Source organism: Hypomesus nipponensis, chromosome 14 (genome assembly GCF_054491055.1).
Source record: "Hypomesus nipponensis isolate SF chromosome 14, ASM5449105v1, whole genome shotgun sequence".
NCBI lineage: Eukaryota > Metazoa > Chordata > Actinopteri > Osmeriformes > Osmeridae > Hypomesus > Hypomesus nipponensis.
In genome coordinates, this window is record NC_140374.1 from 1,810,186 (window position 1) to 1,837,529 (window position 27,344).

Here is a 27,344-nt window from a genome sequence, read left to right on the forward strand (position 1 = left end):
GGTCATGAAAGATGTGTGAGGGGTTGTGAGGTGAGGGGCTGTGAGGTCTGGGGTGCTGTGAGGTCTGAAGGGCTGTGAGGTCTGGAGGGCTGTGAGGTCTGAAGGGCTGTGAGGTGTGGGGGGCTGTGAGGTGAGGGGCTGTGAGGTATGGGGGGCTGTGAGGTCTGAAGGGCTGTGAGGTGTGGGGGGCTGTGAGGTGTGGGGGGCTGTGAGGTCTGGGGGGCTGTGAGGTCTGGGGGGTTGTGAGGTTTGGGGGGCTGTGAGGTCTGGGGGGCTGTGAGGTCTGGAGGGCTGTGAGGTCTGGGGGGCTGTGAGGTCTGGGGGGCTGTGAGGTCTGGGGGGCTGTGAGGTCTGAGGGGGCTGTGAGGGCTGTGAGGTCTGGGAGGTTGTGAGGTCTGAAGGGCTGTGAGGTCTGGGGGGTTGTGAGGTCTGGGGGGTTGTGAGGTCTGGGGGGTTGTGAGGTCTGGGGGGTTGTGAGGTCTGGGGGGGCTGTGAGGTCTGGGGGGGTTGTGAGGTCTGGGGGGTTGTGAGGTCTGAAGGGCTGTGAGGTCTGGGGGGTTGTGAGGTCTGGGGGGTTGTGAGGTCTGAAGGGCTGTGAGGTCTGAAGGGCTGTGAGGTCTGGGGGGTTGTGAGGTCTGGGGGGGTTGTGAGGTCTGGGGGGCTGTGAGGTCTGGGGAGTTGTGAGGTCTGAAGGGCTGTGAGGTCTGGGGGGTTGTGAGGTCTGGGGGGGTTGTGAGGTCTGAAGGGCTGTGAGGTCTGGGGGGTTGTGAGGTCTGGGGGGGTTGTGAGGTCTGGGGGGTTGTGAGGTCTGAAGGGCTGTGAGGTCTGGGGAGTTGTGAGGTCTGGGGGGGTTGTGAGGTCTGGGGGGGCTGTGAGGTCTGGGGGGGCTGTGAGGTCTGGGGGGCTGTGAGATCTGGGGGGCTGTGAGGTCTGGGGGGCTGTGAGGTCTGAGGGGGTTGTGAGGTCTGGGGGGGCTGCGAGGTCTGGGGGGGTTGAGCACAGACCTGTTTGTTGTTGTTGGCCAGCGTCCTCATGTCCAGCTCCAGGTTCCTGAGGGAGAGTTGCAGGGTCTGCTTGTCCTCTGCCGCAGCCCGCTGCTGCTCGTCCTTCCTGCCCAGCAGCACACGGCTCTTCTCATACAGCATGGAGGCGTTCCTGTGCTTCTCAGTCTCCTGCTTCAGCTGGAACCTGGAACCACGCAGGAGCAGAGGGGGGCGGAGGTGTGGGGGGGGGGGGGGCAGGTCAGCTACACCTGCTGCTCAAGTCATCTAACTTGAAGACAAGCGTGTGCGACCGTTAAATAGGATTTTCTTAATAATAAGTGACACACACACATACTTGAGGTTGTTGAGGTCTGTCTCCAGCTCCAGCTGCTTGTGTTCCAGGCCAGACTTCAGGTCCCGCACCTCCTCCAGAGCGCTCCTCAGCTCCCCGCTCTCCCCCTCCAGCTGGCTCAGCTTGTCCACCAGGCGCGCGTGGCGACCCCTCTCCCGGTGGATGGTCCTCTCGTACTCGTGGAACATGTTCTGCAGCTTCACCACGCTCACAGAGTCTGGAGGAGGGCACGCAGCGGTGGGGTCGACGCCCCCGGGCGTTAACACAGAGGCAGCAGTGTTCCTTCATAAAGTCAGCTGCTATCCTTGTCTGAGACTTAAGACTGACTAAGTAAATGTTAAGAGGCTACAATCAACTTTCCAACACATTTCCACGATAACATGAGTAAAATGTATTCCAAATTCTTCCCCAGGCTAACAGATACAGTTAGTTGCAATTGAAAAGAAATGAAACACCTGTTGGGTATCGTAGTGAGGAGCTGTGAGGACCCAGAGTGTTGATACGGGGTGAAGGGGTGCGTACCTAGCGAGGTGGCGTCCAGCTGTTTGATGAGCAGAGAGGCGTGATGGTACCCTGATGCAGACGTGTCCATGTCTTCTGTGCCTGTGTCAGAGGACTGCGTTAGCTCGTCAAAGTCCTCCGCCATCTCCACGTCACCGGCAGCCTGAATCTGGACACGAGACACAACAACACATTGCACTTTAGATCGGACATGTCAAGCTACGCTAAGGCATAATAATGATCATATTTTCATTTCGCAGACGCTTTATTTTTATGCAAACAACTTTACAGTAGAGGGGGGATTTGAACCTGCAACCTCTCGAACTGTACTGTGATGGTTAGTGAAGACTTTACCTTGTCTCTCCGGCTCCCAGCAGACGGGGACCTGGGGGCAGAGAGAACAGAGGGGAGGCAGAGTTACTGGGGGCAGAGAGAGTAGAGGGGAGGCAGGGTTACTGGGGGCAGAGAGAGCAGAGGGGAGGCAGAGTTACTGGGGGCAGAGAGAGCAGAGGGGAGGCAGGGTTACTGGGGGCAGAGAGAGCCGAGGGGAGGCAGGGTTACTGGGGGCAGAGAGAGTAGAGGGGAGGCAGAGTTACTGGGGGCAGAGAGAGCAGAGGGGAGGCAGGGTTACTGGGGGCAGAGAGAGCAGAGGGGAAGCAGGGATACTGGGGGCAGAGAGAGCAGAGGGGAGGCAGGGTTACTGGGGGCAGAGAGAGCAGAGGGGAGGCAGGGTTACTGGGGGCAGAGAGAGCAGAGGGGAGGCAGGGTTACTGGGGGCAGAGAGAGCAGAGGGGAGGCAGGGTTACTGGGGGCAGAGAGAGCAGAGGAGAGGGTGGGTTACTGGGGGCAGAGAGAGCAGAGGGGAGGCAGGGTTACTGGGGGCAGAGAGAGCAGATGAGAGGCAGGGTTACTGGGGGCAGAGAGAGCAGAGGGGAGGCAGGGTTACTGGGGGCAGAGAGAGCAGAGGAGAGGGTGGGTTACTGGGGGCAGAGAGAGCAGAGGGGAGGCAGGGTTACTGGGGGCAGAGAGAGCAGATGAGAGGCAGGGTTACTGGGGGCAGAGAGAGCAGAGGGGAGGCAGGGTTACTGGGGGCAGAGAGAGCAGAGGGGAGGCAGGGTTACTGGGGGCAGAGAGAGCAGAGGGGAGGCAGGGTTACTGGGGGCAGAGAGAGCAGAGGGGAGGCAGGGTTACTGGGGAAGAGGTGACCCGTCCCCCCCCGCTCAAGCTGGAAGCCTGCAGCACACGCCTCGAGGAAGTGATGAACTGCTCAGCCACAGTGTGGCAAGAAGCAGCGCACGTTACAGAGTTAGTCAGGAAGCGGACATGCAACAGGACCGAGCAGACCCAGACGGAGGCAGAACTGAACCAACTCCAGAGACCAACCCAGCCCGCGCCCCCCCCCCACTAACCCCAGAAGAGTCAGGAGTTAGTCAAATGAGAGAAAAGCGTACTGCATATGTACCTTCCGTCATCGTCCGACAAGTCACTGACAGTACTATCGTCAAACACAGACAGCGGGTCTCCGTTAAGGTGGGCGTGTGCCTGGGGGGCGCTGCGCCGTCTCCCCCCCCCGGCCCGCTCTGGGGGGCCCCCCCGCGGGGTCCTCTCTCTAGCTACAGCCCCCCTCTCCTCCCTGCCACTGAGGTGCTGCTGCGCGGGGGCCTGGGGCTCCTCGGGGGCCCTGACGGCCCTGGGGACAGCGTAGAGCTAACAGTGAGCGACACAGCCATGACCACACTGCTCCTCACACACCCAGGGGGACAGCCCCCACAGCGGCCCTGCGAGCAGCTTCTGTACTGAACAGCAGGTCCTCTCAGGCTGGGACGCTGTCCGTTAGGTTACCTGGGGGGTTTGGATGTTTAAGAGCGGTGTGAGATGCACCTGTCGGCTGGTACGACCCACACGCCTACTGTGTTCTGTGTACTTATATGTTATGTTATGCCAGGTGCTTGCGTTGTCTTGTCTTAAGAATGTCAGTGCCCAGTCTGACCTTGTGTTGTTCTGTGTACCTGGCAAATAAAAGACTTGAACTTGAAAGGAACTGCAACTGTAAAAATGGCAGTAAGGTTAAAGTCTGCGGTTATCTTTCCTCTACGAACCTGGTGCTTGGGTGCTACAATAAAAGAAAACAACAAAGTAAAAGAAGAATGTAATTCTATTTTTTTTAAAGAGGTGAAAAAAGCTGCGTACCTCTTTGGACTGTTTGACCCCAGTCTTGGAGAAATACTGCCACCAGCTTGGAGTTTCTGCTCCATCTGAGCGGCTCCATCTAAATATCTAGACTCTCTTTCAGGCTCTTCCTCCAATAGTTCCCTCTCAGCCTGTCGGCCTGGTGGTCCTGCAGTCCACAGAGAACTGGACTCCTGCACCTCCAGAGAGCTTCTCCTCTCGTGGCTCACCTGGAAAATGAAAAGCTAAATGTTTCATGATCGAGGCTACAGAATGACAACAGTACAAACCGAGACAGGCTAGGACCGGCCTTTAAAATGAGGGTGGAGCAGGTTTACTACCACATACATAATTTAGACCGTCACCCTTCCCTGGAGAGACCCAACACCTCGCTGCGGTGAGTCCACAACGAGGCTGTGTAGTCACGCTTAATTACAGGCTGGAGTCTTTACCGACTGCCTTTTTTCAAATCAATACAATTCTACTACTTTACACTATTACAATACACCATGTTACAATAACGTAAATTGGACATTCAAAAGGCTGGCTCAATTGGCAGGTTTCATGTTCATTTTGACATTCCAAACAGTACATGAATTCCTGTGAATCACTTGCACGTCGGGGAGATCACATCGGCTTGCGTCACAGAACACCCCATGCAACACAGAATAAAACAGAACTAGGCTACTAAACAAACACTGCAACACGATACTTGCTTCTTTCATGTAAAAGAAGCATGTGTTTCTACATAGCAACCCTTCAGAGCTGCTACTGTATGTGCACCATGCATACACAGCCACGTATGAGTCCACTGTGGACAGACACGTGGGTGTATGAGGCTGTGCGTGGAGCTCACAGACCAACACAATCAACACAACAGTAGAATGTCAAACAAGGATGACAGGAACAATGGCAAAGTACATGCATGGTATAGAATTATAGTGGCATATATAATGTTTATACACACACACAGACGCACTACTGAGGAGTGGAAAACAGGCCACGACAAAAAAGACACAGATGTCAAACGAGGGGTTCGTTTGTCCACTTAAAGTAAGAGACTATCTGGAAGACTACAAGAAGACACGTCTGGAGGAGCTTTGACCCCCCCAGACTCAGCTGAGGCCATGAAATGGAAGACAGAAACAGAGAGAGAGAGAGAGAGAGAGAGAGGTGGAGGTGGGGTGGCAGGCACTACAGGCGCGAGGGCGGCCGTCCTCTACCTCGTTCTGGAGCAGGGCCTTCTCTTTCTCCAAATCCAGGAACACAACCTTCAGCATCCCTACCTCCTGCCTGAACCTCTGCAGGTCCTCCTCCAGCTCTTCATCCGAGACACCAGAGGGCGCTGTGGGGCCGGCGCTCAACACCGGGGGCTTTGAGGGTGTTTCTTCCGGATCTTCTTCAGAACTGGAGGAGAACTCTTGGTCTGTACCTCGGAACCCACAGGCAGGTTCCGGGCTGGTGGCCAAGTCTAGTTCAGGCTCATGCTTGGTCTCCCGGTTGGTCAATGACGAGTCCACGTTTGTGGTGGTTGGTTTGGGTTCCGTGTTTGGGTCCTGGAAGGCATCGGTGGAGTCATCGCCTCTTGTAGAGCTTCCTCCAGCTGGGGAAGGAGAGCTGCTCTTCTCCTGCTGCTGGTCTGCACTGGCATCATCACCAACTAGCCTCGGGGTGCCACCCTCTCTTGTCCCAGCGCCCGGAGCAGGATGGTGGTTGCCAGGTTGGTGGTTGCCAGGTTTGGTCCTGTCCTCACGGAGGGAGTTGTCAGCCGACTCTGTCTGGGAGTCTTCCAGGCCTGATTCCCTCTGCTCAGGGATGGTGAGCAGGACAGTGCTCCTGGCTCTGGCGGTCGGACGGAGAACGGGTTCACCCTCATCTTCATCACTGGACGACGACTCTGCGCTTCCACCAGGGGCTTCCACCTGGTCGTCCGGATCCTCTGGACGGTCTTCCCAGGTTGTTTTTCCGGCCTCTGATTCAGCGAGCTCTCCAAACTTCTCCTTCAGCTCGGCTGTTACGTTCCTGTAGCAGGTCTTGACCTCCCTTTTCTCCACTTCCACCCAGATCTTCTCGTAGCGTTTCTCCCATGGTACCCCTTCGCTGGTTTCTTCTTTTTGATCTCTCCTTTCCTCCTCTTCCTCCTCCTCCTCTTCCTCCTCCTCTCCAGCGCGGAACCCCACAGGGCTCAGGTGGTAAGGGTTACTTAGGTCTAACTCTGATACGTCTAACGCAACATCTCTCTCCTTTGATGGCATGAGTGAACAAAAAACATATGGTTAACCACGAAACAAACACAAAAAGGGGGATCCACAACACATTAGTTACCAAACCACAGAATTACAGAAAGGGAGTGAGGAACCATCCAATCACAACACTGCTAGATGAAAAGGATCCTCCTAGATTCAGACCCACCTCTGGTGGCTCCTCCATTGGTCGCTCCTCCTCTGGAAAGTCCTCCTCCAATGGGGACTCTTTCCTCGTTGGGGGCTCCTCCCTCAACAGCGGCTCCTCCTCTGGTAGCTCCTCCCCCAGCTCTGGGCTGCTCTCTCTCTCCTGGTCTTGCGGTGAGGGCTCACGCACACCTTGCTCTGCAGGGGAGCACAGGAGACAGCCAGGTCAGTCTTACTGAGACCTGCTGTCAACACACATACACAAATAGTCCTGCTTAACGAACCGTCAGGGAAGTCCTCACCTGGGCTCAACACTCCTTCACTTTCAGCAATGTTTGGCAGAGGTGCGGCAGCTTTGAGCGGGCTGGAGGTAGAGGCCACCTGGTCCGAGTCCCAATCCGAGTCTTGGAACGCCACCGGGAGGGGGGGGGGGAGACGTGAGTTCAAATGATGAAAGAAGGACAATTAGCTTCAAATGCGCTTCTCCAACAGCAGGATCCTCCTCTCCCCTCACCTTCTTCACTCTCAGCTCTCTGAGGCAGCGTCTTCCTGACCCGGGGCTGGGGACATGGCAGGGACAGGCCGGGAGATCGAGGGGTGGAGGAGCGCGGGATCGGCAGTGGAGCACTGTCTGCCGGAGAGGACCTCCCGCCTGAGCTGTGGCTGCTCCTCTGGGCTGGAGGGGGTACAGGAGGGGCGTCCTGCTCCTGGGCCTCGGGCAGGGGGACAGGGGAGGCCTGTGGCATCTGCTCTGCTCCTGGGGAGGGCACCCTGTGGCCAGGGAGGGTCCTCCGGCTTGCGGTGCTGGCTGTGTCCCAGTCAGAGGCATCTGTAGCGAAGACGGTGAACGTGTTAGAAGTGTGGCATGTAACTCCATAGTGTTCAGCCTGGCTATTTGACCTCTACAGCAGCTTCTATGGTCTTTACCTGATCTAGAGTACTCACTACAGCAACAGTATAACCTCTGTATCATTAACTGACCTGCTCGATTTTTGGGAGATTCTTTAGTGTGTATAGAGAAGGGAAAAAAAAGACATTCAATAGTGATTTGTTCCTTTTTTCAAATGATGCTTTTTGATGTTAGAAAGTTCTGATTTTTACCTTCCAGATCATCCACATCACCCAGCCCAAGCTCATCCATAATGTCTGGAACAGAATGACAGAAATGTATACATGTATAATGCTTATCAATTCTGAAGTACGTACAATGTATATCCATGCTACATGCTAGAAGCTGAAGCTCTGAGGGTTTCACCTCACCTGTCTTTCTGTCAGCATCTCCTTTGGATAACTCCAGTTTGCTTATAACAGACAGTGGTTCCCTTTTAATCCTCCCTATCTGTTGAGAAGCAAGACACCTTTTTATATACACACACAAAACCCCCGACACTTGGTCAAATGGGCTTCCATAGCTGACCTTACCTCCTGGTCTGGGGTGGCAGTGTCATTCCCATCACCTACAGCAACATCATCCTCATCCTCGGGGTCATTCTTTACAACTGTCATTTAATTACAACAATGCAACAAGGTGAGACACCTTAGAAGAGTACAGGAGCCAACAGACCGACAAGGAAGACAGTACAGATCTGGTGCAGTTAGATGAGCTGGTGATGGTGCTAGATGAAGACAGAACAGATCTGGTGCAGTTAGATGAGCTGGTGATGGTGCTAGATGAAGACAGTACAGATCTGGTGCAGTTAGATGAGCTGGTGAGGGTGTTAGATGAAGACAGAACAGTGAGGATCTCTCTCATGCAGGCCATGCTCAGTGCTGGATGAGGGGATGGTGGTTAGGGAATGGGTGAGCATTCAAAACCGTTCCGTATTCTCTGGTCTCAGAGGGACACGAAGGCATGCTTTGTGTTTTGGGTCAGAGTTTGCCACTGACTCGATACAGCAACCCCCAGAAAAGAGTTTAATCAAAGGATCCGTAAAGTCCATAAGTTACTCAGACACAAGCACACCCAGCCCAGCTTGTGCCCCCCCCCCCCCCCGAGCAGATGTCTGGGGTTCACATTATAAAGTTGACAATGTCGATGACATGCATGGAGTCACGGTGAGTCCTCTGGTATGGTTGACATGCTGTTGAGATCCAGGGGGGCTACAGAAACATTCCTACCCGCTCCCTGGCTTCCTACACTCCTCCACTGCTCTACACACGGTGTCCTATAACTCCCAGACCCCCTCAAGAAAGAGGGGACGTATAACAGGTCTAGAAAAGGAACGTGATGAGGGCCGTTACAAGGTCAGATCATTGTTAGACAGTCGTTACATAGTACAGATCGGGACATGGAACAGGTACATTGCTGCAGGTAAACACGTCATACTGGACATCAAAAAGAGTCGTTTTACGAGGTTACGGCTTTTTGTATGAAGGCTGTACCTCTTCAGGAGCATGAAATGATAGCCGGAATGATCTTATCGAAAGCATAGGTAGACCATGTAAAGGTCACTTTTAATTGATAATACATACCTAAAGGAAAGGATCAAATAAAATACAATAAAGATATATTAACCTTCTTTGCCCTCCTCGGAAATACTGGACATGATCTTGTGCGCCTTTGTCAGGGAGCTTTGGTCCTCCATGTGAGGCTTCTTTGGACTGTCAGAACAAGACTGAAAGGAAGAAAAGATATATCACCTTGGTCACTATGACCACTTACATTACCTGATGTAACTAACTTGAATTCAGATCCTAGCTCATTGTGTACCTCAGAATCCCACAAGTCCTCTTCATCTTCTCCCTTCTCCAGACCCAACTCAGACAGGAAGTCTGTGGGGGAGAGAGTGACATGGATCCAATAAGATCTTGTTCATTTGTAGCATTGTCATGCTCCATGCTGATACCATGAAACCTTTTCAAGACATGAATGACCTCTTTGTAGCTCTTTGGCGTTATCCCTTTGGGGGCCTGGTGCTTGATCCCCAGCTGTAGGGGAATCATCCTCTTCAGTTTGATGGCTCATCTTTCCTTTAAGAACCTCCCCAACCTCTTTGGATTCTCCCTCTTCCCCCTCCTCTTCTTCATCACCTTCCTCCTCATCCGAGTCTTTCTCCTGTGCAAAAAAAAAAGTTCTGTCACCTTTTATTCACACGCTTGCTGAAGGAGGCAGCAATGAGCTTAAACTGATCATGCATTAAATAATACATGACCAAAGAGAGGCAGCTTGTTCAAGCTGTATGGTCTCAACTCCATACATTTTGAACTTTTTAAAATGATTTAACCCTAAAAACTTGATAACTTGAAATTACTTGTCAAACTTTCAAATACTTTGACGAACAAGTCTGAACCTTAATTATCTAAATGCATCCATTCGTTTATCCTGCAAGAAAATATTTTATGGAGCAACAATCAGACCTGTTACACATCTAAATGGCTTTCTCCCAGCTAACAGACCAACTGCACCACGCAGGGGCCTCATGTCTACTGGCACTACTCACAACCTATCTTACCTGTGCAAAAGACACCTCAGACCCTTCCTTTATGAAATGATCTACCTCATTTTCAACCGGTGAGTCCACATCAACATCATCAATGTCAGTTTGTGGGATTTCCTCATCAGAAACGTCACTGCCGTCAGGCTCCAAAACACCTGAGACATAACCGTGGCCTGTGGTAGGAGCGCGGAACGGGTCAGCATCTTTCTCTGGCTCTTCCTCAAAGCCATCCAACAACTGGGAGGTGTGTTGTGCTGTTCCAGACTCTGGCTCAGGAACGTCTATGTCTGTAGTAGGAGCTGCCTCGCTGTGCTCGGATGCTGGATGGTCCTCATCAGGCTCAGAATGGTCTTCGTCGCTTGAAACGTTTCCAAACATGCTGCTGGTCTCGTGGTGGGGTTCACCAGTGTATGTTGGGTTTGGACTTGGTTTGAGTTGGTCCTTGTCACCCGAGGCCCTGTCATCCTCTTCTCCTGGGCATCCGTCCACAGTGTCATCAGAATCATTCGCCTCATCAGGAACTCTGAGAGTCCCACTGGCCAAGTCATATTGCAGTTTTTGGTCTTGGCTGTCCGAATCTCCACTGTTCTCATCTTTCCCGCTCACGTTGAGTCCATCCTCCTTGTTGTTGTCTGTCTGTTTCTCATTGTGCCAGGAGTCCTCGTCCGTCTCATCTTCCCCTACAATCATCGACACAGGGACATCCTCCTCCTCTTCATCATCTCCAGCCTCAACGTTTTCATATTCTAAGACGTCCAACTCACTGGACCCTTGTTTAAACTTCTGCTCATTTGCGCTGAGGGGTTTGGAAACCGGGGAGTGTATATTTCTAGGTGTTGAGGGGCCACTTTTCAAGACAACATCTTGATCAGCATCCTCCACCCTCCGATTAGGGGACAGTGAGGGAGTCAGCACTTTGCATGGGGACGTTGTTTCCAATTTCTGTAAAGGGTTCTGTTCAGTGGATTCCATGGTTGTCATTTTCTCCTTATCATCTTCTTCATCATCTTCATCATCATCCCAGCTATCATATGCCATCTTTTTTCTCTCATCTTCTTTACTTCCCATTTGTGGAGATCCATCAATGGATGCTTCTCCATCATCCCCCTCCTTCTCATCTTCAGATACAACTTCTCCAGAGGCATTTCTGTCCTCCGGCTTTGGAGATTTCTCTGGAGGGTCTCCATCCCCGGCTAGCACCTCTACAGGGTCTTCATCACCGGTTAGTTCCCTGGCATTCCCTTCGTCTTCGTCATCCCAGGAGTCATCAGAGCATCGTTGTTCTTTGGCCTTGTTTCTCAAAGATGCGACGCTGCTGACTGAGGAGAGCTTATCCGTCTCCGCTGGACAAACAACGTCTAAACCCTCGTCTTTAACCAGTCGGGTGCCATCCTTACGATCGTTTTCATCGTTTTCATCTGAACTGGAGTCCCATGAGGAATTTGGTTCACGTACCTTTGATTTTAGTGATAGGCTTGGTGTTGTCAGTGCTGGTTGTATATCTGCTCCTAGATGGACCCCAGCCTTCTGGTTATGGTCCTCTGAAGCAGAATCCCAAGAAGATTTGGGATCATCTACCTTTGATTTAGGTGACATGCTGTGCAAGTCTGGTGTTGTGGGAACTGGGCTGCCCCCTAGATCTACTGCTTTGCTCTGAGGAGTGTCCACACTGACCCCGTCATCTTTAGTTGGTGAGGCACCTCTGTTGTGGTCATTTTCATCAGACGAGGGTGCCCATGAGGACTTGCGTTCATCCATCTTTGATTCATGAATCTCTTCATCTAGCTTGTCCTTGTTGTCTTCTGCCTCAGAAGAATCACCAGAAGCGTTCTTCTCTTTGGCTTCCAGTAGGGGACTTCTCATGTTGGGTTTGGTGAAGACTGTAGTACGACCCTTGTTCTTGTCTTCGTTGTCACCATAAGGATCCGTATCATCACTCCAGGAACCTGCATCTACGTCGTCGACATTATTAGCTCCCTCTTCTTCAAATACTTTGTCGCTAAGCTCCCTTGGTGATAAAGACCCTATGTGGTGTTGTCGAGCCACAGGCTCTGCAGGAGACGCACTGACTGAGCAGCTCTGATAATCCGCAGTCCATTCGGCTTGTTTTCCTAGGCTGTCTTCTTCATCGGAAAATGTTGACTCCACCCTAATGGCAGACACAACACAGCCGTCCTCCACATCTAGTGCCTCCGGGATCCCGTAGCTTGACGATCCAATAGGCGCCTCACTGTCCATTTCCTCATTATTTGGGCTTTTAGCATCTGAAAGATTTTCTGGACCGTGTGTCAGGTCATTTAAAAGGCCTTCCATCTCTGAACCAGCTACTGCTGTATTTGAGGAATCTAAAACAAACACAGTTTCACCATCACCACCAACATTCTCAATGTCTGCAGTGCTTGAGGGTTTAGTCAAGTTCTCAGTTCCAACGCCCTCTACTTCCAAGGAAGCCAGAGCAGTAGCAGCCTCGTCTTCCTCTGCATCTTCATCCTCCTCCTCCTCCTCCTCTTCATCCTCATATTCTGCCTCATCATCTTCGCTTTCCTCCTCCTCCTCCTCATCTTCTTCCTCATCGCTTTCCTCCTCCTCCTCCTCTTCCTCCTCCTCCTCCTCATCATCATCATCTTCATCCTCTTCATCCGATTGTTCTTCTTGGTTTTGTTCTGGAGACTCACCCCCTCTCTTACTACCTGCAGGCTGCTCTAAGACCCCACTTCCTTCAGGTCCAGCACCTTCTTGTATTAGTTTGTGAAAGAAAAAAAAAGAACAAAAGAAAGAAAAGAGAAAGGTGTCACAGAAGCTCAACTCACAGTGTTAACTAGCGGAACATTACCTTTCTGGAGCTTAGGACTGGGGTAGAGGTCATCTGGGGAGGTTTGGAAAAGGAGCTGGGTGAGGGGGATATTAGGTGCTGAGGATTTCTGCTGCTAAGAGGTAAAGCCTTGGGGAGGGATGAGTTGCTCTGGACCTGTGTGTCCTGGCTCTCTCTCTCACACTCAGCCTCTCTCCAGGGCTCTGGAGGATCTGCTACAGCAGTGCAAGGGGGGGGATAGGGTTACTACACAACCACATGGTAAACTACCTTGTAAGTCAAAATGTGTTTGTACTTACCGCTATTACTTCTCTTGGCGCCACCCATGAGTTTTTTTAGGTTCAACTTGTTAGGTTTCTGTCAGACAGAAGAACAACAATCACAAACCACTCTGATGACAACAATCACTGTCAGGATAACAGACTCAAAAAAGTACCTTTGGGCTCAAGTCCAAATCCTCGTCTTCATCTGAAGAAGGCCAGTCATCAGCAGCACTTTTTGATGCACTTATAATAAAAACAAGTATAAGAAATGAGAGAGAAAGGGAGACCAATTTGATTCTTAATGGATAAAACAGGCCGTTACAAAAAAAGATTTACTCACCGACTTACAGACTCTGATTGTGAATTGTCCTCAGTGTCTGCAAAACAGTATGAAATATTTATCAATATTTATGTATCATCTCCAAGTCTGTCACTTACGATAAATACTTGTTGAGGAACACTGCTGAAACTATATAGCACTACTAGTTCAGACACTTAAATTGAATCAAGGGAGGATGAAGATTGTGATAAGATGTAAAGTTGTAAATCAATTTGCTTAAAGCGGGATCAAAATAATCAAACAGGGTTCTATCCTCTTCCATCCCTTGAAAATCTATTCTGGACAAACAGTCAACTTTTAGTTCTGTGTGTCTCTTGAGGTGTTATTTTCTACAGCCACTTGCAGTAATACCTCTCCCTGCTTTACTTGCTCCACGTTCTAGATCCAGTGAAGCCATGTTGCATGAGGAGTAAATGAAATATTCAAGGTGAATGACAAACATTGAGTTCATGGCCTTGATGATCCTAACCCAAATGACATCAAATAAGAGCAGAACATCACCTTCAGAACGTGGATACTGACATTTAGACAAACGCATCATCTAAACCTTCCTGATGATTACCTTTCTGGGAAATCCTGAGTTTTTGTATTTATTTTATTTTGTAGGAACACATCTGATAAAAGACAGTTTGCTCTTATTCAACAAATGTTGGTGTGCCGGTCAGCAGACACACACGTGACCCCATTAGGAGCAGCTCTGGACCTACCATCTCTGTCAGTCGCCGGCCCTCCTACAGTAAAGCCTGCTTCCCCTCCTTGTGAGGAGCTGCCCAACATGGAGGACTGCTTCTTCTTGCTTGGGACGAGGTGCGAGGGGGAAGGCATCGACTTGCGCTTGGTTCCATGCTCAATAATGAGATGGGAACAACTGGAACACACAGAAGAAGTTCACGTACAGCACAAGGTCCGCAGAGTTCACAAACAGTTTTCAATTAAAGTGCTGCTTCCATCTCCCACGAGCCAGTGGAGCGTCATGAAGGGCTGAATGATGGGACATCCAGCCTACTCTGGTGTTGGTACAGGTAACGTGTCAGCACTCACGCATGATGTCCATTCATCACTGCGTAGTCGTCTGATGACCACCCGTTAGTGTCCTTTACTGTGATGTCTGCGTCATACTGCAAGAGCAGTCGCACCATGCTGATCTGTCCATTACATGCAGCTATCATCAACGGCGACCTACATGTGTTCAAAACACATATACTGCTGTTAATACAATACACATAATGCGTATGTTATTGCAATTTTGCCATATCATAAATGTGCTTCCTTCTTTAACACCGACCTCCGGCCCTGATCTGCAGTGTTCACATTAGCACCTTCCTTCAAGAGGAACTCTGCCATCTCTATGTGGTTTTCTTTTACTGCCATGGTCAAGGGGGTATACCCTTCCTGCAAACACATCACACCTCATTTCTACAAGCAGCACTGGTAAATCTGTTCATCAAGTGCGTAAAAAAATGCATGTTAATACACATTATAACATAACATCCCTGCTGTTTATGTGAATACAAAGAAATACAACCAAAATACAAATGGCTTTTAACAGCATTCAAGAGATCTCCTCTCTGCTCTCTTGTTTCCACGGTAACCCTTCTTGTTCTGGTTTGAATGATGGCAGAGGTACGGAGCCTGACACAATATCTGTTCTCTACCAAACACACTGTTTCATCTGTGCTCTGGTCATTCATTCTCATCGGCCAGACCAGGGTTCTGTGTTCAACCCACCCAATTCTAATGAATGAGTCGTTATCAAGTTCTGTGGCAGCCTGATAACGACTCATTCATTAGAATCAGGTGTGTTGGAGCAGGGAAACATCTAAAACATGCAGGACTGTGGACCCTGAGGACCAGGGTTGAACAGCCCTGAGCTAGACTCCAAGCACCGACGCCCGGTGTATTCCGAGCCGTGAACCCAGACCAGCAGCCCCTCTCCCGGGGACATGGCTGACCTTGTTCTGAGCGTTGATGTTGGCCTCGTGCTCCAGGAGCAGGCTGGCGGTGGAGACGGCGGGGATGCAGGCGGCCAGGTGCAGGGCCGTGTTCCCGTTGATGTCCAGGAGGTTAGGATCAGCCTCGTTCCCCAGCAGAGGAGCCACGCAGCGGTCCTGCTGGCACTGCACCGCCTACGAGTGGACGCACACGGACACTTGAGTCGAGTGTAAAACGGTAAACGTTAGAAGCTAAGTAACGTGGAAGAGAGGTGGGGAAGCTGAGGTCGGACTGGGGGCGAACTTGGGTCATTTGAGGCGACTCATCGTCTCGTGTCGTGTCAGGGGTGGCTGGTATGAACTTTCAGAAGCATTTCACAGGGCATTGAATAGGAACCTCACATCATGTTGCATTTACCTTCATCAAGGCGGACCTGTTTTGATTGTCGCATAAGTTGAGCTTTGCTTTGCTCTCAACCAAGAACTGGACCACCTCTGCATGTCCATTGGCACAAGCAATATGAAGTGCTGTTCTGTAAGTAGAATATGGGTGACAGTGAGTTCTTTAATCTAAATAAACCTTTTTGGATAAGTGGTTTGGATTTCAGGTAGTTAGGCCAGCTGGGAGATACTAGACAGAAGGCTGGTCAGTATTAGCTACAACTACACACACTTAACAAGTACAGCGGTACAAACAAACTATAAAAAAGTGAACACAAAAAGCAAGTGAGTCTGTTCTTTTTACAGTTACTTTAGAGTTATTCATGATAACATCGAGGCTAAGTATGAAAATGAAGTCCAGATCTCCACTTACACCATTCTCAAGACGAGTGCCATGCATTGTCAGCCTGAGGTAACAAGATCTTAGCTTGAAACATAAGTAGAAAAGTACCAAAGACCAGATGTGATAAAAGTCCTGCTACCTGCTAAGTATTTCCTACCTGTTCTCCTTGTCAAGTTGATTAATGTCATTTTTTTTGGCAAGCTGCTTTAGCTTTGCCAAGTCACCCACAGAAGCAGCCTTGTGGACCTTCCCAAGGTCCTTGTCTTTCAGATCATAACCGACGGACAGAACACTCCCTGAGTCGGAGGCGTTTGGAGAAAACCCTTTCTTTTTCTTTGTGAAGTTAAATATCTTCTTCATTGTATATGGTTGCACAGTTGACAGTGACGCGACTGCATTGCATTTGCAGTGACACTACCTGACGCTCAGGTACCGCTGGAAGCTCACCACAGGTGTCTTTCCCATCCCTAAAAATAAAACAAGCAAAGCGGATTAGAAACTAAATAAAGCCGGTCTGACACACGGCAACGTAGCCGTTGGACAGTGTGGACAAATGAGACTACGAAGGCTTCAAAGAGGACATTTCAATTAGCTAACGTTACGTCCATATAAAGGCTAACAGGTAGATCATACAGAAAAGACAGCATTACATTAATGACTAACTTGGCTAGCAAGGTACGTTTCAATTTTCCTAAAAATAGATAGGTACTTTATTAACGTGAATCCCAAAGGGAAATCGCGGCGTCACAGCACTGCAGTCAAGATTAGAAGAAACCAGAGCTAGAGCGACAGTATCAAATATAAAAATAACATTCAAATGGGCATCATATATGTGGAAACGATGACCTACTTTACCCATAACGGACACATTCAATTACACTGGAGGATAGACAAATTGGTTGGTTTAGGTAATTTTGTGTAAGCATTGCTGAGTATGCTTGTAGTACTGTACAGTACGTACTGCTGTCAAAACTACAGTTGTCAAGCTTTTTTAAATAATTTATAGGTCATTTTGGAGAGCTAGCTGCCAGAAAGCTACCTACCGTCCCCTCTCGCCCTTTTTAATTTGATATTTTGATAACCTTGGTTGACATCAAACGGCCGTACCTTACTACAGAAGTGATATAAACATGCACTGGATATCGTAAAAGATTATCTATTTAACCGTAAATAAGGTTAGCAAGTCTAGCTAGTTCCTTGGCATCTTTAGCTTGCTTGCTAACGGGCTCAGTAAGCGTCAAGAAGGAACGTTGATTCCAGTCCGTTACCATGACAACCAATCTCAAGAAACCGTGGGGGGGGACGAGGGTTTAAGATTTATAATTTCGAGTTGCTAGGCCCCCTTAACAACCAGATAATATAAACGTTTATGCATTAATTGATTGCAAATCAAAGGAAAAAAATTGATTTGCTCGACACGTTAACTTTGTTCAAGATTAGCAACTGTTGGCTAGAGTAGCTTCTAATAGAGCTATCTTGTCATTCACGTCGATAGCCGCGTCCAACACAGATGACCGCGATATTTGAATTTGAGCCAAACAGTCTTGGTACTAAATACTTAGCTAGCTACGTAGCTCCTTATTTGTGATATGAAGTCACCTACTACAGCCGAATAGCTAGAGCTAATAGCTAAAACAGATAATGAAGTTTCGGTTGGCTTTGTTAGAAACCCTAGCTAGCTACTAGCCAGCCTGGAACAGTCTGTGGTCGGAAAGGTGTCTCGCTAACGTTACCGATACTACAAGAGCTACAGTAGCTGGAGTTAGTTAGGATGCTACAAAACGTAAACATAACATTGCTAGAATAAATTGTTCCCCACGACCAGCAATCCGTGAGTATATGGACTTGCACACACCTTAAGGCAGCTATATTCCGAAATAGTGAGAAAAAGTTCGGCAAAAAACTTGACACACTAACCTGTTGATCACCTCAAAAATAAGCTTGCACACTACTTTGCTACAGACATGTAGCCTACCATGCTGCTATTCCATTGAGCCAATCAGAAGTCAGCGTTGTCAAATGTTTCCCCTAAACTGACCAATAGTGTGGTCTTGTCAAATACAGTCAAACTACAAATAGCCGGACCACATGCAATTATACACATTTTTGAGGCTACGTTTCCATAGACGACGATGTTACTACACCAGCAACCCAGATAGGATTACTTGCACATATTGTGAATTAAACCTTTAGGATTTTATAATGTACCCAATGTATAGTTGTTTTTGACCTGGCCCTGCTGGCGAAAACCAGTTCTTCCACCACAACTACTGCTAACTTCTACCTCTACAACGAGTACGACTTCTGTGAAATCATATCATTACATATTAAAATATCTAATTTTTAAAATAGTTATTTTACGTATAATATGATGGCAAAACATACATGATAATAAACCTATTTAAACCATGATGATCGTGTTGGAATTAGTTTTTCCCACTAGATGGCGTAAATTACTTACATTAACTGGTAGAAGGCTGCTTGTACGTTTAATGGAGACTGCCTCATCATTGCTTGGGCGAAAGTGCTTAAGCAGGAGCTGACTGTGGCTGTCTGAACATCTGATACAAATCTGATCTGCATGTGGTGCTCATTCTGTCGCTCTAGCAACAATACGGACTATTAGACCAGTACAATCCAAGTCCATTGACATTTGATTGAATAGAAATGTTATGTACAATAGCCTATAATCTAATAGCTGTGACAAATACTCACTTGACTGCTGTTTGATTTCGCCTGATTACTCTTCTTCCAATGATCTCATTCTGTACAAGGAAGGCTTGAGGGTACAGAGCAGAGGCATATTGATGTCTACTGCCAGCCACACAATTAGATCATTGTCTAATGAAGAGTAGAAAAAATTGAATCAATGTCATACACGATAACACAGTGTCAAACATTTGCCTACAGTTGAGAAGACTTGTAAACGCCACTGCTGACCTCTTTTTAGGACAGTTTTTAAAACGTGTTTTTTAGATCCACTTTTACGATTACCAGTGCATGTTGTCCTTTGAAACGGTACCCTTTCCCATACTTGCACAAAGCACAGTTAAGTCTGCCCCATGTGAGTGACTGACATAACCTCAGGCCCAGTGAAGCGGAAGGACAGAGTCTAATGTATATGAGGGTGATGAGGAAGGAGATCCAGACACAGATTTAATGAGGGATTATGTCTGCCTGCACTGCATTTGGTCTCTCAGAAGCCTTTGCTTCGCTCAGAGCACATACCATACAGTAGCCTGTGGCACAACTCTGAAGGCATACGTTTTATGTTGTTCCGTAACTGTAACCCTAACCCTATAGTCTTGAATGTGAGTCTATGTTCAACAGGACTTTTCACACTCATCTCTGTCTGGATTATAGATCTGGAGATGGTTGGTCATGGTTAGAAGGATTTAGTGGGGTCAGACTGACATCTCCGGATAGGAAGGAGCACCCTACCCACAGGACTGAAGCTGGTGTTTGTTTTTCTTGAGCTTCAAAAGAATCAGTTTTATTTAGCACAGTCTTTGCAATTCCCAAGGCCACAGCCCCAGACCTCTCCCTGCTGTTGGTCTTAGTGGTGCCCTCACTTTGTTCATGTTTACATTAGACAAATTGGATGTTTATTTTTTCTAATTTTACTGACTTTATAACCCCTCCCCACCCCGCCGCCCAGTAAACTCAAGGTTACAAGTTTGTCTGACACATTTCTTTCATTATCTAAAAATAAAGATCAATAATGTATCGATTTTTATATAGATATTTATAAAAACATATCTGCATATGTATTTTTTAATTGTGCAGTATGTGACCTTGATGGTCATGCTGTAATTCATGTGTTCTTATCTGTGGTAACGGAAACCTGGACATAGAAGGACGTCACTAAGAACCAGCTGGTGGCTGCACTGGACTGAACACACCCTTCCACAGCTCATGATAAACAGCTACAGGCCCAACACCACCATGTCACATAGTCTGAATGAGGAACACGGGGTGATAAATCAACACAGCTACATTTAAATCCTCAGTTCCTTCACTGGAGCTCAGTGACATGAAGTTGCAGGCTTTTCTAGGAGGTAGAAGCCAAGGTAACAGAAAGGATATGTCCCCAGCTTACTGTCTTGGAAGCCTAGTGTTTAAACGGTATTGACTAGGGAGAGGATATTTACTGGTGAGTCTAATGCGTCTCTTATGATAAGAGGAATGGATGGGAATATGTCTATACAGGCAAAATTAGAAAAATATCCACGTTCGGTTCACTAGAGACGTATGACAACCATGAGGTGCTGTGAGGGTAGACTTAAGATGTGGTACCTTACATCCGACAAAACAGTCTGAAAGGGATACGTAGAGAAAGCCTTAGATTATCTTTCTTTGAAGATGAGTAATGAAACGTGTTATTTGATTGTCGTCCTGCTTTGATCTGCCACCATCAAGTTCTTTTGTAAGAATTTGGAGCATTTTTAGACGACTTGAGACCTTAGCTGCAGACCGTGATGTGTCATTTCCCAAACACAGAGTTCAACAAACCTACATTTGGGATGCAGAACACAATTGACATTGCAATTACTAGAATTACGGGACCTTCCAAAAAAGTACATAATTTGGGCTTTCTGACAAAGTAAGGAAAATAAATAAACAAATTGTCTGCTTTGTTGAATTTATTACAACTTTTTTATTGATTTACCATTGAACAGTTAGCTGGTAATGATGCACAAGAAATTATTTCACTGCTCTAATGATGGAGCGATTAAAAAAAACTATCTAACCCAATCAGTCAGAGATTTCAAATGTTTAAAAATGTAGATATAACGTGTTAGTGCTTGAATACTTTTTGAGACGATATTCAATGATAAGCCCATTTTGAGTAATAGACTCCTATTTCAATGTGACAAGTTATTACTCAATCTGTCAACAGTCGATTTTGGTTCCAGTGGCAACGGCAATAACCGCCACACCGTAGAATCTTTCAACTTCCTGAGCCATGAATCATAAGTCAGACAGATATTCTAATTTGAGTTGCAGGACTTTGGGCACTCCAGGGCTTACACAGGAGAACACATGGAGAACATGAGCAAAACAATGGATTAGCATAGAATAACAACTTCATTAAACAGACAAGGACACAGATAAGGAAACCAATGATAGATTGATATTCTTATTCCTTCCTATGGTTTTAAATCAACGGCAGAATTGCAAAGTAGATTTGCCTTTTAACTCGATCAATAAATTAAAAAAAATGACAGAATATTTTCCTCTGGCACATTTCCTCTCCACAGTAGGGAGTGTGGATGACAGTCAAGTCTGCGTCAAGATGGTTGATGATATTATGATGTAGCTGCATGGTAAGAATGACACAAGACCTAAGATGAGAAATAGATTTGCAGTTATGGGACATTACACACACACAGTACACATCTGGGACAATGAGTTTGCTTTTAAGGTATAATCAAACAAAATAAAAATGCACATGTTTATGTACATAAGTTTAAAACGCTGTAGTTTTCATATTTTGGTTAAACAATGATAAACTATGTTTTAGTAGTATAGCTACAGTTTGACCATGACACTAATATGCTAATCTCTCCAGGCAGGTTTATGTTGTCTGTAAGAGTCGTATTAGAGAAGGGTGCAGAAGAGGTTCTACAAATGGTTCCATATTCATTGAGAAGACTCTGCTAATCTATTTTCATTTATTTCCAAACCGGACATACAGGATATTTTAAAAAGTTTCAGAATAGTTAAAAAAAAACATTAATCATAACATGTTTATGAGTTCATTAGATGTATTTGACTTCAGAATGTGCTGTAATAAGTCTCACGAGCACCTGCGACGAAAGTCCATAATACGACCATATTGTTTCCCATAAGGCCATCTGCTTCACAGCATTTCTCATGTTTTGGTACTGGCAACAGAATAAAGAGCAGAGCAAGGTATCTGTCTATCCTGTAAGAATGCAATAGATCTATTTGTAAATAATAGTTTTTCAGGATAAAAAATAAGTCAGGATAAAACAAATACTGCTCGTGTAAAAAGTGTTCATGAAATGCTTGAGCTTCACAGCGTTTGAAGAATTACCATTTCAACAGACTGACGTGTACTTTAGTCCTGGATAAGATTTTCTTTGAAGAAGTCAAAGAAAGAAGCTTTATCCCAGTGGATTGTTTTCATCCACGGCACCAGACTGTGTGAGAGTGTGTGGTGGGTGATTTTGTGCATCAGGGAGGAATATATGGCCAGAACAGTCAGACGACGGGTTGTTGCAGTCTCACTCACTCTCAGTGCCAGGACACTGCCTGCTGCACCACTCCACATTCCTCTCTCTCTCTCTCCCTCTCCCTCTCCCTCTCCCTCTCCCTCTCCCTCTCCCTCTCCCTCTCCCTCTCCCTCTCCCTCTCCCTCTCCCTCTCCCTCTCCCTCTCTCTCCCTCCCTCCCTCCCTCCCTCCCTCCCTCCCTCCCTCCCTCCCTCCCTCCCTCCCTCCCTCCCTCCCTCCCTCCCTCCCTCCCTCCCTCCCTCCCTCCCTCCCTCCCTCCCTCCCTCCCTCCCTCCCTCCCTCTCCCTCTCTCTCCCTCCCTCCCTCCCTCCCTCCCTCCCTCCCTCCCTCCCTCCCTCCCTCCCTCCCTCCCTCCCTCCCTCCCTCTCTCTCTCTCTCTCTCTCTCTCTCTCTCTCTCTCTCTCTCTGCCAGTAAGCAGCCTCGGGCTGGCTGATGACACTCCATCACTGAATGAGTATGACCGTCTCACAGCATGTCTCTTGACCTCCTATCTCCACCAGGAGCGCCTCCTTACGTTGTCACCGTGGAGGGCTTGCTTCACAGCCATCTGGCTTCCACAGGGTTTACTGACAAGGTCCAAATCGTTTTAGTTTTCTTGTAGGTCGGTACTCTGTGTGTGTCCCCAAGTCCCTTCATTTGAGATGCAAAGCTGCTCCAGGGAGAGCGTTGTCCGTACAGAAGAGCATGCCTCTGCTTTCTAAGTGCTTCCCCAATGTTCACCCAGCGTGAGTAGAACAGAGAGGCCAGTAGTAGCCCGACCCCATTTAGACCTTAGACATCCCCTGAGTTTAGATAGCAGGGGTTTGACCCACACCGGTCAACTGTGTGTGTGTTTTGACACTGACGCAACACCCTGATGCCAAAAGGGACCTGACCCCCATCATTGATTTTCATTGTATGAAGACTATTAGTACCAAGAGGTGCAAGACCCTGTTTTGTTCAAAGCAAATCTAACTACATATTTTCAGGTTGTACCCTTTAACCGGGAAGTTGGTCTTCTTTTCATCTCATACAGTTGAGTTAAAGGTGTTTGGAAACAAGCGTGTTGATGCGTGATCTGTGTCTGTTTTAGCAGGGGATTGGGAGATCTCTGTACGCAAAGACTTCCTGGTCAGGCTATCCAGATTATGTCACAGTAAATCAAGTGTGGAATTAAAGTGGAAAATAGGACAGCTTCCAAAAAGCTTTTTTTTCTTTTTCTGAGAATCATCCCCTTGCTTTTATCCCTTTAGTGTAGTTGCCAAGTGTGCTCTTCCCTGTTCCAAGCTTGTCAATGGAAGTTTGTCTCATCCGGTGCAAACAGAGGCCGTGCGGTCCAGGGGTGTTTGTATGCTTGTCTGTTAGCACAAACCCCCGCCAGAAGAGCTCTCTTTCTGCCTCCAAGCATTGCCTTTTCCTACAAAGATGTTATCGACACACAAATATCCATCAGACACTACTGTATGTGCAGCTTTCAAGAACCACAGATCACTCTCAGCTGTGGAAACTGCTTCTGAAACACTTGATGTTATTTATGTGATATTCCATCAAAAGCGAGTCAGGTGGCTGAGTGGTGAGGGAATCAGGCTAATAATTGGAAGGTTGCCAGTTCAATTCCTGGCTGTGCCAAACGACACCGTTGTGTCCTTGGGCAAGGCACTTCCCCCCACTTGCCTCGGGGGTAATGTCCCTGTACTTACTGTAAGTCGCTCTGGATAAGAGCGTCTACCAAATGACTAAATGTAAATGTACTAAATGATTCAATGTTAAAGTGTCCGTTTGACAGCTTGAACATGGGGGACCAAAGGATGGCTGTGTGGCGTGTGATTCACCAGCTCCCACACAGATGGGGTGTTTCATTTGTGGAGCTATTCCGCAAACCTCATTTAGGACTCTCTTGAAAGTCCCCATTTGAACTTCCCCTGAAACAACTGTCTCCAAAACAAAGGATAAAGATGAACTCAATTACTCACAGTTGTGGGAAACTAGTGATAACTGTGTATCCGAACCACATCAAAATATCAAGGAACCCACCAAACACGCAAGCCATGTTCTTGGGACCAGACCATAATATTCCCATGGACGCATCATTCCCATGGAAACAGGTCAAAGGTGATTGGGATTCAAACAGGAAGTCAATAATGGTCTTATCTTTGCCATCTGTTGATTTCACATCTTGGGGCTGATGTCACATTGCGTGGCATCCTATGGTCAGGTTAACTGACCATTTTTTGCGGAGTTGGGGTCATTAAGACAGGATGAGATATCCACTCGGAGGAAGTCCACGCAGAAATATCCCCTTCCAGGAATTGTCTTTGATTGCTCTACTTGTGATGCTAAGAATGCATGGAAGGATACACCATGAATATCCATATTTAGTTCACTCATACTATAAGTTCTGACCGCATCTGGGCGGCTCTCAGTTCTGAGAAAACCACAGTGCAAGCTCCGCAAAGGAAATGCAACAGCAATTTCCTAAGAGGTGTAAAAACAAGGTCTCCACAGACAAAGCAGTTGCTTCTACAGTAACCATTCCCATATGCCCCTGCCTTATAAATACAGGCCCCTGCCTGCATAAATCAATTCCAACAAATAATGTAAAAAGTAATAAACAAAAAAAAGGAATTAATTTGGTATGAATGGGATGTTCAATAATGTTCTATAAAGTTCAAGGTTAGAGTTAGGGTTGAATTTACACAGTCCATTAAGGAAAACATGTATTTGATCACACTGTGTTGATACCAACCACATTCATGTTTTATTGTTCCATTGTTGTGGTGATGGAGTCTCCTGTCATGGCGGCTACTATAGCTTGTGTTGAGAAAGCTGTGATGTCACAGGCGACTGAGCAGCACCTGCGTTCATCTCACCTTCTCTCCTGCAAAGAGCTGGAAGTGGATGATGGATTGGCCTGTGGAGTCAGAATAGTCCTCATGATATACACTCCTGACCTCCCTTACCGGATGTATCCATCACAGGGGCCAGATCGTGCTGGGGAGTAAATTCACAAACGACTCCCATCCTTCAAACAAGTGCCCACTGAGAGAGCGTTCTTGGATCAGAGAGAAACTAATTTAGTTTTCATTTCTTCATATAAAATGAAGCAACAGCACTTATTTGCGTAATTCTTATCTACTTCTAGTATTTACCGTACTGTTCATCATTATGCTTTAGATTTTTTGCAATGATTGTAAGGTTGAGTAAACGTTGATTCAGTTTCTCGAATGTGTTGGACGAGCCGTAAGGGGGGACAGAGAAAGAGAGGAAAATGTAAGATTACGTGGAGTACTTTAAACTTTTTCACTCACCTAAGAGTGATTAGTTAGGGTAGTAAGTAAAGTGACTTAATGGGTTTAAATTAATGTTTTGTAATGCAAGATTGTAAAATTAGAGTCTTGATAAGAGAGTGCACGTATTATTTTGACACTTTGCCAAAAGATGTTTCCATGTTGGTGCAAATAAGTTATCAGGAGGGAACATGGCATGATTCATCACTATTTAGTTTTTCTTTGCACTTATCAGTGCTTCCATACCCTATCACCTACCAGCTGAGATTATTGAGGGCCAGAGTTTGTTCCATATTCATTTTTTTTATGTCAGTTCTGTAAACCAGTATTGGTTTATATGCTAGATTACTGGATATCCGATATCAGATCATATTCGTTTTTCTGAAGTTAAGATGACACCAGTTTCTGCAGCATTTTAGTGCTGATTATAATCTATCTTTTAAGAGAAGATAGAGAAGTAACGAGGGTTACAGATTTAACGATGGGGATTGATTCCACGAAAGGGTGAGAGGCTGGGAAAGGGTTACGCTCGATAAGCAGAAAAACTGTTATTCTGTGATGATTGATGGTGTTTACAGAATAAGCATGTGACTGAGATCTCTGCATGCACTTTGCTTCTGGAAGGTGTCCAAAGAGAGATTCACAGCATGAGTCATGATGTGAGGAGATAGGCAGCAAATTTATGGGATGTTCTCAAGGAATGTCAATTCCTGACTGGAGCAAACAGTAGGCAGAGATTTTTCATACAAATTATACAATTATCTCCCGGCCATGTAAATACTGCACTACTACAGTGGCGCTAAAGCAAAGCTTATCAGCTCTATACTGCCTCATGGAAACAAACATCACATGTTATTGTTCTAATTTGACCTTTTCACACTGTTGGTGTGATGCTTTTATGAACCAAAATGTTCTTATCATTCATCAATAATTTCTTGAGGAAAAACACAAACCCTGCTGATTGGCTGTGGAGCACTTTATAACATATCCAACTTCTTTTGTGGCAGTAATCGACAGCTATAATATTGGGCTGTCAAGTTTTTGGATTGAAGGTTTCCTGACAGAAAGAGAGGACTTTGTCTGTAGAGAATGACACACTTGTTGAACTGAATGTGAGTGCATCTGAAGCAGCCTAAAACCATCAGGTATTTATGATACCATGTATCTCTACTGTATTGAAGCTTACATGATAGTATATTTATGAAATGTAATACCATCAAGTAGGAAGCCAGTGATATTATTCTCTCTCTCTCTCTCTCTCTCTCTCTCTCTCTCTCTCTCTCTCTCTCTCTCTCTCTCTCTCTCTCTCTCCCTCCCTCCTTCCCGCCCGCCCTCCCTCCCTCCCTCCCTCTCTCTCTCTCTCTCTCTCTCTCTCTCTCTCTCTCTCTCTCTCTCTCTCTCTCTCTCTCTCTCTCTCTCTCTCTCTCTCTCTCTCTCTCTCCCCCCCCCTCTCTCTCTCTCCCTCTCTTTGTGTGAGTACTGTAACTAGCATTCCAATGTCCCCGTATACAACACATATTATGTTTCTTCAGGGACCAATTCTGCAGGACAGTTTCCTTCTGCATCATTACCTGAAGTAAAGATCCAGGGTGAAACAAAGAGCACATCCCAGGCACACCAAAGTGCTGCATAACTCAAAGCAACATCAATCCAACACATCTTTATCCTCAACAGTTCATCCATCTGAGGCCTGATGTGTAGTGTGGGTGTTGTGGAAACCTGTAGATACCGTCACAGCAAGACACCATTCCATGCTCACCTAGGTGGCTGACGTGTGGAAACCTAAAGGCTTTATTCATCCATCCAGCAGAGAGATCTGGATTAGATTAAAGATGCAGACAGAAATATGTACAAGG

At 47.1% G+C, this 27,344-nt stretch overlaps 2 protein-coding genes across 13 annotated transcripts in view; both read right to left on the reverse strand.

Annotated features, from left to right (window-relative positions):
• LOC146258129 (alanine and arginine rich domain containing protein) overlaps positions 1-18,266 on the reverse strand; it is a 31,109-nt gene extending 12,843 nt beyond the window's left edge. The window contains exons 1-28 of one of the 12 annotated variants that reach the window (XR_014729687.1): positions 17,818-18,258; positions 16,120-16,429; positions 15,597-15,711; positions 15,200-15,373; positions 14,533-14,639; positions 14,289-14,426; positions 13,955-14,115; positions 13,599-13,625; positions 13,248-13,284; positions 13,081-13,150; positions 12,944-13,001; positions 12,666-12,859; positions 9,270-9,450; positions 9,106-9,167; positions 8,911-9,010; positions 7,818-7,894; positions 7,656-7,734; positions 7,497-7,541; positions 7,323-7,397; positions 6,910-7,224; positions 6,698-6,799; positions 6,418-6,593; positions 4,027-4,235; positions 3,299-3,526; positions 2,191-2,221; positions 1,858-2,005; positions 1,339-1,552; positions 1,005-1,188 (exon numbers count right to left, since the gene is read on the reverse strand). Coding sequence is in view for 11 of the 12 variants with exons in the window: in XM_084671777.1 (XP_084527903.1) it covers positions 1,005-1,188; positions 1,339-1,552; positions 1,858-2,005; positions 2,191-2,221; positions 3,299-3,526; positions 4,027-4,235; positions 6,418-6,593; positions 6,698-6,799; positions 6,910-7,224; positions 7,377-7,397; positions 7,497-7,541; positions 7,656-7,734; positions 7,818-7,894; positions 8,514-8,606; positions 8,911-9,010; positions 9,106-9,167; positions 9,270-9,450; positions 12,666-12,859; positions 12,944-13,001; positions 13,081-13,150; positions 13,248-13,284; positions 13,955-14,115; positions 14,289-14,426; positions 14,533-14,639; positions 15,200-15,373; positions 15,597-15,711; positions 16,120-16,322 (3,522 nt within the window). In the remaining variant the exon portion in view is untranslated. Of the gene's footprint in view, positions 1-1,004; positions 1,189-1,338; positions 1,553-1,857; positions 2,006-2,190; positions 2,222-3,298; positions 3,527-4,026; positions 4,236-6,417; positions 6,594-6,697; positions 6,800-6,909; positions 7,225-7,322; positions 7,398-7,496; positions 7,542-7,655; positions 7,735-7,817; positions 7,895-8,513; positions 8,607-8,910; positions 9,011-9,105; positions 9,168-9,269; positions 9,451-12,665; positions 12,860-12,943; positions 13,002-13,080; positions 13,151-13,247; positions 13,285-13,598; positions 13,626-13,954; positions 14,116-14,288; positions 14,427-14,532; positions 14,640-15,199; positions 15,374-15,596; positions 15,712-16,119; positions 16,430-17,005 lie in introns of all 12 variants that reach the window. The other 11 variants (XM_084671770.1, XM_084671771.1, XM_084671767.1 and 8 more) reach the window with 11 other exon arrangements.
• Positions 5,121-6,403, reverse strand: LOC146258130 (uncharacterized). Its single transcript, XM_084671687.1, has one exon. The coding sequence runs from the start codon at positions 6,258-6,260 to the stop codon at positions 5,121-5,123; it is 1,140 nt and encodes a 379-aa protein (XP_084527813.1). The 5' UTR covers positions 6,261-6,403.
• Positions 18,267-27,344: the final 9,078 nt, after the last annotated feature.

Excerpts from the sequence above, each read along its gene's own strand:
- LOC146258130 (XM_084671687.1), bottom strand. The coding sequence starts at position 6,260 with ATGCCATCAAAGGAGAGAGATGTTGCGTTAGACGTATCAGAGTTAGAC.